Source organism: Hemiscyllium ocellatum, chromosome 7, assembly GCF_020745735.1.
Source record: "Hemiscyllium ocellatum isolate sHemOce1 chromosome 7, sHemOce1.pat.X.cur, whole genome shotgun sequence".
In the NCBI taxonomy this organism is placed as follows: Eukaryota; Metazoa; Chordata; class Chondrichthyes; order Orectolobiformes; family Hemiscylliidae; genus Hemiscyllium; species Hemiscyllium ocellatum.
Genome location: NC_083407.1, coordinates 106,528,880 through 106,541,755, shown reverse-complemented (window position 1 = coordinate 106,541,755; position 12,876 = coordinate 106,528,880). Strand labels below are relative to the sequence as shown.

General features: G+C 44.3%; 1 protein-coding gene across 4 annotated transcripts in view; it reads right to left on the bottom strand.

Moving 5' to 3' along the window:
* The window catches only part of LOC132817260 (neuropilin-2-like), a 103,843-nt gene that overhangs the window by 44,761 nt on the left and 46,206 nt on the right, over positions 1 to 12,876 (bottom strand). For all 4 annotated transcript variants that reach the window (XM_060827631.1, XM_060827630.1, XM_060827629.1 and 1 more), the window contains 2 exons: positions 12,393 to 12,548; positions 1,255 to 1,399 (listed from right to left, as the gene is read on the bottom strand). In XM_060827631.1, the coding sequence (XP_060683614.1) occupies positions 1,255 to 1,399; positions 12,393 to 12,548 (301 nt within the window). The remainder of the gene's footprint in view (positions 1 to 1,254; positions 1,400 to 12,392; positions 12,549 to 12,876) is intronic.

Below are 12,876 nucleotides of genomic sequence, written 5' to 3'. Positions count from 1 at the left end.
ACATTTATAGTCCATTCCAACTGGATTAAACAACAACATTCCATTTGCCTTGCACTTGCTGTATCTGTGTCCTAACTTCATGCGATTCATGTCCAGGTCCTTCTGTAGCCTAATGAATGACCGAGCAAACCACTCAGATGATGGTTCACCTGAACCTTCTCAAGCCATTCGGCGATGGGCAATAAATACTGCCTCAGCCAGTGATGCCCACCCTGGATAAATATGGCTAAATGAAGAAAATGTAACCTCCTGTATTTTTCTGGCTCTCACCCCTTCTTTCTCCTCCTTAGAACATCTAGAGACATACACAATTCTTACAGGGTTCAACAGGCTCAATACAGGTAGGATATTTGCCCAGACTTGGGTGGATCTAGAACCCGGGACACAGTTTCAGATAAGGAGGAAGGCCATTTGGGACTGAGATGAGGAGGTGTACATCAGTGTAAAGGCGATGGAATTCATTACGCCAGAAGCAAAGAACTCAGTCATTCAGACAGAGATTAATAAAGAGTTCAAGGTAATAAGAACAATAAGGGATCTGGGGAAAATGCCTTCTGAGGTAGAACATCAGCCATGAATGGAGAAGCAGACACAAAGGCCTACTCCTGCTGCGATTACACATGTTGCCAAACCTATGATCACAAAACTTACGAAATAGGAGAGGATTAGTGCAAAAACCCAAGGCTTCTTTACTACCTCAACTGGCATGTTCACCTTCCAATCAGTGATGAGTTAACAGACACTGCGAAGGCCATTCACCAATCCCGGCTTTCTTAGTTGGCAGGGAAGCAAAGTGTGGTCAATGATCAGATGTTTGGAAGGGAGATGGGAGACAGAGATGGGAGATGAGAGACGGGAGATGAGAGATGGAGACGGGAGATGAGAGATGGAGAAAGAGACGGGAGACAGAGACGGGAGATGAGAAATGGGAGACAGAGATGGGAGACAGAGACGGGAAACAGAGACGGGAGATGAGAGATGGGAGACAGAGATGGGAGATGAAAGACGGGACACAGAGACAGGAGATGAGAGACGGAGACAGAGACGGGAGACATAGACGGGAGACAGAGACAGGTGACAGAGACGGGAGATGAGAGACGGAGACAGAGACGGGAGACAGAGACGGGAGACAGAGACAGGAGACAGAGACAGGAAATGAGAGACGGGAGACAGAGACGGGAGATGAGAGACGGGAGACAGAGACGGGAGATGAGAGACGGAGACAGAGACGGGAGATGAGAGACGGAGACCTACTTGTAATCTGGCAACCGTAGAGCTCGAAACGTATTGAAATTCCATTTTTCCAAATCTGAGGCCGGATGCGAACAAAACGAGCCAGGACGGGCGGTGTCAGTGTGTTCAAGACCACCTCATTTCCATCTGTGTTGGCGGGAAACAACTAGGGAAGGAACGAGTGCATCAGTACAAGTTAACAAGGGACCACAATCCTCTGGAGTTACGTCTCAATTCCTCTCCCATTGTAAAGTGCTCTGCTGTTACTCAAAGAGAGAGAAAGAATACATGAAGACAAAAGTAACCATTTCAAAGTGATCGGGAGCTGATCTTTCACATTTTATTCGGGAACGCTCCATACCCAATTTCAGACTTAGTTGGTAACAGATAAATTAAAGAGAACATTGACATAAGCGACTTTATGGAATGATTTCACATGTTGCAGTTCTTGACACTTGGACAATTTTCCCTTTCTCTATAACTTTCTTTCCATTTTTTTCTTCTTTCTCTTTTAATAGCTTATTTCACTTTCTGTACATGATTGAAATTTGATTTATATTTCTTGCTTTATGCTTCCTGGCTTAGGCTCTGCGCATCTCAGTGAGGATTCTCCAACTTGAATGGATGAGGAATAAAAAGTTTGGCTGATGCCCTTGCTGTTCACATAGGTCCCCTCAGAGGGCGCTGCATTGGAGCAGACACCCACTAGTCGCAAGAGTCCACCCTAATTCCCACCAATTGTTCTGCAGGATGTCTGCTGACTCAGATAACAGAGAGTGTAACTCCTTCCTTGGAATGGCATGATAGCTTAGTAGTTGCCTCACAGCATCAGGGACTTTAGTTCAATTCCACCTTTGGGTTACTGTCTGTGTAGAATTTGTGCATTCACCCCACATCTGCATGTGTTTCCACCGACAATCGAAAGATGTGCAGGTTAGATGGACTGGCTATGGGAAACGCAGGGTTACAGGGACAGGGTAAGATGCTCTTCAGAGGGTTGATGTGAACCCAATGGACCGAATGGCCTGTAAGGATTCTATGATTCATCATAAAATATGGGCCATTATATTTTAATCTATTTGTATGTGTGCACCTCTAAGGTCAAATCTGTGTGTGTGTATTGTCTGTATCTGTGTGCATACCTCTCTAAATGTATATGTATCTGTTTGTCTATCTGTCCATAGCTGCCAGCAGACATATGTATCTACCTGCCTGCATGTGAGTCCAATGGTTTGGTCACGCGGACCTCTATGTGACTTGTAAGCAGGAATCCATCCCCTCAGCACCTGGATATTTGGCATGGAATGTAGGAAGGAAAATGGCCCAGTGTTTGGAAATCCTGAGAGATTAATGGAATTCCCTCCTGTTAAGTTCAACACACTGAAAACTGGGTAGGTCCTTTGCACTGGCCTCAGAAATGAAGCCAGGAGCTGAAACTTGCAATCAGCAATTAAATGCAAAAAAGTGACCGAATGGCTCTTATGATATTCAGCTGTCTTTTGGTTGATGGATGTTGCATCCTTTACTTGAATGTGTCTTGAGGTATTCACAGCCCCTTAGTAATGGGGCTTCATTTACACTCCACTCCCCACTACCCCTCATTTTCTTCACCCCCGAGTGAACAACCAGCCAAGCTGCAGGGACAGGTCATGAGGACCCGATTTCTGTCCCTCTGAGTTACATTGGCAAACAACAGTTTAGCTCCTAAAAAGTCCAAATGAAGGCAGTTCAAGACCAACACCGCTAGACCAGGTGAGTTGGCTTGTTGTCAATGATGAGTTCATGGAAGGTGCAAGTTGAGAGATCAAGCTGGGCAGAGTGACAATTTTTACCCAGTCCCCAGCCCTGGCTCTTCCCCAACATCCCACTTCCCCATTGAGAAACTAGGGCTTTGGGATGGCATGCAGTTTGGGATGTGTGGAGGTGGTCAACTTATAAGCAGTAATTTGAAAATCCACTGCTGATCGTTAAACACTGTTGGATACATCACCAGCTCCCCATCTGAAGGTCAAAGCAGCAGTATTTGGTGTAATGGGCAGCTCCAGTCTCATTCGAATGTAAGAGAGAAGCAAGAAATCTGCAGCCCAAGGTTCTGGTATAAAAGTAAAAAAAAAACCCACTCTGCTTTGAAGGAGCAGTTAATTTAGGCTGGATCTGAGCAGACAAGGTGAATATAAATGGGCTAATTATGCATTTGAGCGCTGCTGGAACTGATGAATTTTACTTACAACTCTTAACCTTTCCAACACAGTACCTCTGGGATGAAATGAATTTGAGGAAATCTGGTGGAACATTAGTCTTTTTTAAGCTGGAACAAAGCTACAGTTACCCAGGCAGCATGGGTTCAGTGTGAGGAGATTTACTGGCTTCTTTTCTGTTTAAAATGTAACCAGAAGTCGACATTCCAGAATTTTCCATTGAGGGAGCATGTGTATGTATTTGCTCTTCATGTATTTGCACAACAGTCTTGTTCAGGTCCTTGTCTTTGGCCTGTTTTTTGACTGCCCCACACCTCCCCTCCCCCAACTCCAAAAGCTGCTGGAAAATTCTTTTGTGCTTTCTATCGCTTCCGTGCTGGGTGTTTGATGCTGCCTGAACTGCTGTGCTCTTCCAGCACCACTAATCCAGAATCTGGTTTCCAGCATCTGCAGTCATTGTCTTTACCTGTTTGGTTTCTGGTGCCACTCGAGTCTAAACTCCACAAGCATCTCAGAAGGGGGGTGGTGATCAATTAAGAATTTAAATAGATTTGGGTGTGATGGGCTGGGATAAAGTGCCATAACAGGGAAGTCTACCTAAAGAAAGGAGGTGGATTTCCAATAGCAGTCCCAGTCATCATTGAGACCCATATTACAATGGAAGTTCCACTTGTTGGGTCTTGGTGAGTTGATCTCTCCATCAGCAGTCCAATTTGAAAGGGACAATCTTATCATCATTCAAAGGGCTTGATCTCATTATCCAGACCCCAATTCATTGAACACTATGGTACAGTCCTATTGTGATCCATGAAAGGACAAAGGGCGGAATATTTCACGCTTGGAAACTGTACATATGTTCTGTTTGCACTTCTGAATTTAAAATCTGCAAGGTAAGAACTTGCAAAGTGATGACAATCCTGCTAAATCACATAATATTTTAATGCCCCTCTCCTGCTTGTCTATCCCGGGCCTGTTTAATATAGCGTATATGCTATTAAATTGGCTCCATTGCATTGAAGGATTATGTCTTCCACAGGGACCTATTTTTCAAGAGCACCTGCTATAGCCAAGAGGTGTCAGTGAAAACTTTGTCCTTTAGGAAACCTTCCAGCCTCATGCATGAAGGTCCCTTGCTGCTCCAGTTACTTTCATAAAACATCACAAGTCACGGGCCGGAAAGTTGACTTGGCACCTGGCCTGATTCTTTCTTTGTCATTTGGTTCAAAGTCATGTTTCAAGAGATTGTGTACAGATCTTATTCCTGAAAAGACGCCTTTGTTTTTCACAAAAAGACCGCCTGTAGCCTCCCCACCGCTAGCTCACTGACCAGTCTCAATCCAATTTAATTTTCACTCAATTTCTTTAGCAACCTCTGGGTCTCTCCCTTCCAATTTTATCCCAGTTAGTGCAGTCTAAATTGGTTTGTGCCCACTGATCATAATAAGCTGATTTCTTTCAAAGGTTTTCCAAGAAGGAAAGAAACAAATGGTATATACTGCTCCAAAACGTCCTGTATCCTTCAAAATGGAGGATAACAATGTTTGTTTCCAAATATTACTTAATTTCTTTGAGCAATATTTCCCTGTGGACTGAGAAATGTATGGGACTTGGAGAAGATGCCAGGCCCCAAACCAAACATTCCGACGTTAACAACAGGAAACATTGATATTTACAAAACACTTTGGATGTGCTCCCTCTCTCAAGTGATTCTTGAGGGGATTGCGGTAAAGGTAAGTAAACACCCACAGCCATTTTGCAAGAATAGCACTTGCCAATGCTTTCAGGATTACCGTGGAGTTTCCAGGAGTTGAAAATGAATGGCCCTGATGCTGTCATGTGGAAAAATCCAGCAGGTAAATCAGAGGGACTGCAAAACATACTTTCCATTACCTTGAAGTCATAGTAAGCAAAATGTTCAAGATTGAGGGAAAAGGCACCCGTTTGAATGTCAGTCCAATCAGCATCGCAATGCCTGTCCCCTTTTTTGGATCAGCTCTGACCATATTGATTGACATAACATTTCAATGGGCCCAATAGTTCACTTCTTTTCCTATTTTCTACATTCCCATGTATGTTTCCATTTAGCTAAGGGCAAGGGTGCACTGGAGCGCACAGTCCAATCGCAGCAGCATTGGGTGGGTGGAGGGGTAAGGGCTGGGGGCCACTTTGAGGTGGGAGACGCCAAGTGAAAAGTCCTCCAGAAATACACCCATCTGGAGTTGGCAACCCACTGTTGTTACACCGGGTTCATAGAGTCTTGAGAGACCAGCTGAACTTGCAGGAAGGGGTATGAGACTGTCTGTCAGGACACATCAGGTCCTGCCAACACCACCACCAGCTAGATCTTTGGGAGCATTCTGTCTAACCAGCAGCAACTGTGCATCCATCTGGTTGCTAGAGGTCATAAGATCTTAAGGTCATCAGAAACAGGGGAAAGAATAGGCAATTTGACACCACGAGCCTGCTTCACTATTTGAAGGCTGATGTGATTGTGGTCTAAAATCCATTTCCCTGCCTTTTATTTAAGGGTTCGATAGTTCACTTAGAATCGTTTATGATTCTATATTTTTCCATTTACTGAAAGGACTGCAGCTCTCTCCATTCAATTTAATTGTAATGAATGAAAAATTGCCTTACCAATACATCTTAACGTCTCCTTTAAAATACAGCAGCACATTGGAATTTTATACTCAAGTCAGTGTAAATAAAGAATTAACAAGCCTCAAGACGATTTAGAAATTAGAGCCACTTCCTCTCCCACCCTGCAGAGTAACAGATGCAAGTGGAAGAGAGTGGAATTAACTTTGATTGATTCATTCTGTCACAGAAGGGGTGACCTTCCTGCTTTGTCCAGCTTTCCTCGCACCTTCCTCCACCTTCATCTGCCTCACACGTACACCCCGACTTCCCCTTCATCACCACTCCTGGGTCATCCAGAGCAGAGAGGGCTCAGGGTTGAGTCAGCTGATATCTAGAGTGGGTGTTGCAGTGATCAATATTACTGTTTGGGTTTCAAGAGTCTTGTAGAGTTCTTGTCGCTGCCCTGTGGCTATTGCCAGACACAGCACAAGATCGGTTCTGAGTCCTGTTTTGTTCGTCATTTATATAAATATTTGGATGAGAGTGTAGTAGGTGTGGTTAGTAAGTTTGTGGACGACACGAAAATTGGTGGCATACTGGACAGTGAACAAGTTTTTCTAAGATTACAAAGGAATCTTGATAAAATGGGTCAATGGGCCGAAAAATGGCAGATGGAGTTCAATCTGGATAAATGCAAGGTATTGCATATTGGTTAACAAACAACGGTAGGGCTTATACAATTATACAATAAGGGAGGGCCTTGGGTAGTATTGTGGAACAGAAGGACCTGAGGGTTCAATCACATAATTCTTTGAAGTTTGTGTCACATTTGGACAGGGTGGTTAAAAATGCATTTAGCACATTTGCTTTCATAAGATAGTCCTTTGAGTATAGGAATTGGGAAGTCATGTTGAGATTGCATAGAACATTGGTGAGGCCTCTTCTGGAATACTATGTCCAGTTCTGGTTGTCCAGTTATGGGAAGAATATTATTAAGCTGGAGAGGGTTCAGAAGTGATTGAGCAGGATGTTGCCGGGTATGGATGGTTTGAGTTATAAAGAAAGGCTGGGTATGCTAGGACTGTTTTCACTGGAGCTTAGGAGGTTGATAGGTGACCTGATAGAAGTTTATAAAATAATGAGATGTATGGAGAGAGTTAACGGTAGGGGTGGCACAGTGGTTAGCACTGCTGCCTCACAGCGCCAGAGACCCAGGTTCAATTCCCACCTCGGGTGACTGACTGTGTGGAGTTTGCACATGCTCCCTGTGTCTGTGTGGGTTTGTTCCGGTTTCCTCCAACAGTCCAAAAATGTGCAGGTTAGGTGAATTGGCCATGCTAAATTGCCCGTAGTGTGAGGTGAAGGGGTAAATGTAGGGGAATGGGTCTGGGTGGGTGCGCTTCGGCGGGTCGGTGTGGACTTGTTGGGCCGAAGGGCCTGTTTCCACGCCGTAAGTAATCTAATCTAATCTTTTCCCTCGGGCGGGGGATTTCAAGACTAAACGGCACACTTTTTAAGGTGAGAGGAGAGAGATTTAAAAAAAGACATAAGAGGCAATTTGTTTTCTACAGAGGATGGTTTGCATGTGGAATGAACCTTTTGAGAAAGTGGTGGCTGTGCGTTCAATTACAACATTTAAAAGACATTTGGATAAGTACATGAATAGGAAAGGTTTGGAGGGATAGGGGTGAAGTCCAGGCAGGTGAGACTTGTTTAGTTTGGGATTATGGTCAGCGTGGACTGGTTGGAGCAAAGGGTCTGTTTCCGTGCTTTAAGTCCAAACCAATATCAGAGACAGTTTTGGTCACAGCATTCCTCCTCCCACACAGAGGAATACTTTAGCAACACTCCCTGTCAGGACGTACACACAGGTAATGGTTACTTGAGTAAGTCACAGCCAGCAAGGCTTAACAAAGCTTGAGTAATATAAACTGGGTGATAGGATCTCACTGATCAGAAATGTGCATTACCAAATACATGAGCATGGGGGGGAAGAGAGGGGAGCGGGGAGCAAGTGGTTTTGCTTTATGGAGAAAAGCAGAACAGAAACCCGACAAACTGGGAGCATCCATCAAATTCAAAAGCCCTCTCCTATTGACACCAATACATTTGGCTGCTTTCCAGTTAGGTTACTGCAGAAAGTGCTTTCCATTCCTACTTGTACAGCAGTCTCCTCACTCAACAACATTCCCGTATCTCTCCCAACCAGACATTAAATTAACTCCTGTGGATTGCTTCGGATGAGTAAGTAAGATAACATTTCTGTTTTAATAACCCCTAAATGCATGTGAAACACATCAAAGGCTATTGCACTGAGTGTCTCTGGATAGCCAAATGCTTACCCTGTGTCAGCGCCATCTCATAAACAGCAATGAGATGAATGAGCAGTCTATCAGCTTTGGGAGTCACGGTTGAGGAAGGAATGTCTCTAGTTATTGCCACAAGGACGATAGGGCCTTAGTTTCTTCTTTCATTCACCTTCTTTACCTTCAGCTTTCTATCCTCTTGTTCTTTCACTCTCCTTCGCTTCAATGATCAAAAATCTGCCTTATTGCTGATATTGGGATGTAACGGCCGTGACAATTCTAGCCAGCGCTTTAGTTAACAGCTGCAGGGAGCTCACTGCTGTGTATTACTGACAATGGTGAGGGAATAGTGAGATAATCACAATATAATTGGGCAGAGTCAGCACGGATTTGTAAAAGGGACAGGTTCACGGAAAGATTCTGAGCAAGCTGGATGCAGGAAATCTATGGATGCAATGTGGCCCGACTCATGATAAGGTGCCAGCAATCGATATTACTGGTTCTCACTTGGGTTGTTAGGGTCCTAGGGAGTTTCTGTGGCTACATATTGCTGGAGCAGTGATAAGCTGATGGGAGACCCTGCAGAAGATTCAGGAACCTTTATCCCCCACTCAGGAGAAGTAATATGTTAGCATGGATCAAAAAGCATGGAACAAAGCTTTGTTAATGGATAGGAAAGGTGGGTAGACTGTTTCAGGCTAGCAGACTATAGTCAGGTATCTGAGTTACTTACACCCTGGAAACATAGAAACATGGAAAATAGGAGCAGGACTAGGCCATTCAGCCCTTTGACACCTGCTTCGCCATTCAATACATCCATGGCTGATCATTCAATACTCTGTTCCTGCTTTCTCTCCACACTCTTGGATCTCTTTAGTCCTAAGAACTATACTCAACTGCATCCTGAAAACATTCAATAGCTTGATCTCAACTCTCTGGAGCAGGGATATCAATTACCTGGATGAGGGGATCAAGTGTAATAACACTACCTATTTAGAGGGAATGGAAGCTATAATAAGGGCACCAAGAGGTTGCAGAGAAATACAGACAGGGGGTTGAGTGAATGTGGCCAATGGAGTACAACATGGGGAAGTGCTACATTATCGGCTCTATTAGGAGAAAACAGAGGAGTAGAATATTATTTGGAAGGTGAGAGTCTAGAAATGTTGGTCTTCAGAGGGTTTCCTGTTAAGGAATCCAGTAAGTTAACACAAAGGGACAGTGAACAATAAGGGGAACAATTGGTATGCACGCCTTCATTTTTACAAAGGGATTGGAATAGAAGAGTGAAGAGCTTTTACATCAACCAATGTGACTACACCTGGAGTACTGTGTCCAGTTTGGGTCTCTTTCCTCAAGAGAGGAAACAATTGCCTTAGAAGGGATGCAATGAAGGTTCACAAGGATTCCTAGGATGTGGGGAATATCCTACGAAGAGAGCTTGAGTAGAGTGGTCAGTCCCATATCCCCCAGAAATTAGGAAAGAATATTAGAGCTGACTGCATTCAAATGTATGAAGTTCTTCAGGAGTTTGAGAGGCTGGGCACTGTGAGTCTGTTTCCCCTCATTGAGAAGCCAAGTAAATGGAGTCTCAAGTTAAAGGGTTTGACTTGAGAAATGGAGAAATGGCTTCATACAAAGAGTTTTTGAAACTTTAGAATTCTCTATCCCAGAAGGCTGTGGAATGCTCAGTCATTGATTATATTCAAGACAGAGAGCAATAAACTCTTGGAAATGATGGGAATCAAGTGATATGGAACAGGACAGCAGGGTGGATCATCAGCCATATCTTTGAAAAGCAGAGCAATTTCAAACATCCGATGGTCTGTTGCTACTCCTATCTGGTACGCTCTTGTGAATGTATCCCCTTCATCAATGGATCAGATTGTCAGATCATTGCTGTCTCCAGGAGCACAAGCTTAGCCACCATATTTCCCAACATCACAAAGAGACTCATTTGGCTGAATATTGCTTAGCAACACCGAGGGCATGAAAGACTCTATAAACGCGGAAACTCTCCTTTCCCGTCACCTGGAGGTTGCTGTTTCCCTCCTGCAGAAGCTTCACTTGTCACAATGTTGTGTCTCCAGCTGACAATGGCATAACCACAGGCTTCCCTTAGGAACCCGCAAGAAGCAAACGCTGACGTTAAGCACCCAGCTGCCACTACCTGATCAGAGACTGTCAGTGAACAACGTTCTGGGGAAGGTACTTCCTTGCACCGTCCACCCCTCCCCCTCTATCCCCTCTCACCACTTCAATCGGCATCCCATGCTCCGCTGCCCACCTCAATCAATATTGACTCTCGCAACCTCCCAACCAACTGCTGAATTCCCTCAAGCACAGTGACACTGAGCTGAGCCGTGCGCCTCCCAGAAAGTAGTAGGGAGAACTAAACAAGTGACTGACATGTTGACAGGATTAATGCCTTAAGTGGGAATGTGTGAGACAGAGCAAAGCAAGTGCTAAGGTTCACATTCCTCAAACTATTTACTGAGTTATATTTGTACAAGGAAATCCACCTTGTCTAGACAAAAGATCAGCTGCTCTTGTTTCTAATTCCTTCGTTGCTGCTAGGTTTTGATGTTTGCAATATAATCTGGGATCCTTCAGACCCAAGGGAAAGTCCTGTCACCAGCATTTTACTCAAAGATGGTTAGGAAGGCCTTTTCGCAAACTTCTCACTTCTGCTTACTGTTTGATTTTATAAAGTTATTTCTTGATCCATGACGTATTTTCACTGATTTGGTCATAATTGAACTAGGAGAAAGCGCAGACTGCAGATGCTGGAGATTAGAATCGAGAGTGTGGTGCTGGAAAAGCACAGCAGGTCAGGCAGCATCCGAGGAGCAGGAGAATCAATGTTTCAGGCATAAGCCCTTCATCAGGGAAAACCTTCACAACCAGCAACTTACTACTGATTCCTTATGCTCAAAACGTCAATTCTCCCGCTCCTCAGATGCTGCCTAACCTGCTGTGCTTTTTCCAGCACCACACTCTCGACTCATAATAGAACAAGACTGATAACAGGCAAATGACATTCACACCACAAACATGCTAGGCAATGATTACCTCCAACAAGGGAAAACTTAACCATCTCTCTTTGATATTTAATAGCATTGTCGAATCCTTTGACATTGTGGGGGCTTACTAGTAACTTAACTGCAATTGCCATATAAATACTGTGGCTCCAAGAGGAAGTCAGAGTCTGGGAATTCTTTGGGAAGTAACTCCCCTCCTGACTCCCCAAAGTCTACCCACCATCGACAAGACACAAGTCAGGAGTGTGATGGAACATTCCCCCCTCTTGTCTAGATGAGTGCAGCTCCCACTACACTCAACACCATCCAAGTCAAAGCAGCCTGTTTGATTGGCACCACATCTACCATATTAACCACTCCACCACTGATGCACAGTAGCAACTGTATCTACAAGATAGACTGTAGCCACTCATCAAAGCTCTGTTGTCAGAATCTTCCAAACACCACTGAAAAGGACAAGGGCAGCAGGTACATAGGAACACCATCAACTTCCCTCTGAGTTGCTAACCACCTTGACTTGAAACAACATCACTCTTCCTGGTATTGGCTGATAATAGCGCCCATCTTGATCCATTTTGTTCAATGTTCACAGCAGAATAGGGAATCCTGAGAATCTCTAAATATTGCTGTCCACCTCAGTCCCAGTTTCATAACTGCATAACCTTTTAACACGCTCCATACCATTCACAGCTATTTTGGGGGAAGAATGTAGAATCCCCACAGTGCAGAAGCAGGCTATTCATCCCATTGAGTCCACTCTGACCCTCCAAACAGCATCCCAAGCAGACCCACCTCTATCCCTGTAACCCTGCATTTCCCATGGCCAATCCAACTAACCTACACATCTACGGACTGTGAGGGGAAACCGCAACACCCAGAGGAAACACACGCAGACACGGGGAGAGTGTGCAAACTCCACACAGACAGTTGCCCAAGGCTGGAATTGGATGTATCAAATCACGGCTGATCAGCATCCTGACCTCTTTTAACTGCCTAGGTTCGGTTCGGCTGAATATGAATCAGTCTGCCATTACCTTGTGGTTCTTCCCTTGTCGATAGACCATCCAGTCTTCTCCATTGGAGCTCACTTCCAGCTTGTAGGTGCTAACAAAATAAGTCTTGGCTGTATCTACAGAGATAGCCCCCTGGGTGGCAACGCCAGTCACAATTTTCAATATCCCGAGATCCACCTGGAACAAGAAGAGAAGGTTGAGACATTACACTCCCCAAAAGAAACCACACACATTTTCAGACAAATCAAATTAATTTTGGCACTTTGTTCTTCAAAGGTAATTGACATTGTCAGGTTGGGTTGGTGCTCAAAATTCAGAGAGGGAAGGATGATATTTTCAATGGCTGCACTTACATGCTGAATCCTTTTATATACCTACCCCTCAATAAAACAAGGCAACCGGCTTTGAAACCTTAAAGTTATTCCTTCAAGATAAACCAAAAACCTCAGGTCCCAAAAACCTGAGGACTCAAGCTCTTCAGAAAACTGCAGAGTGACTTAATAAT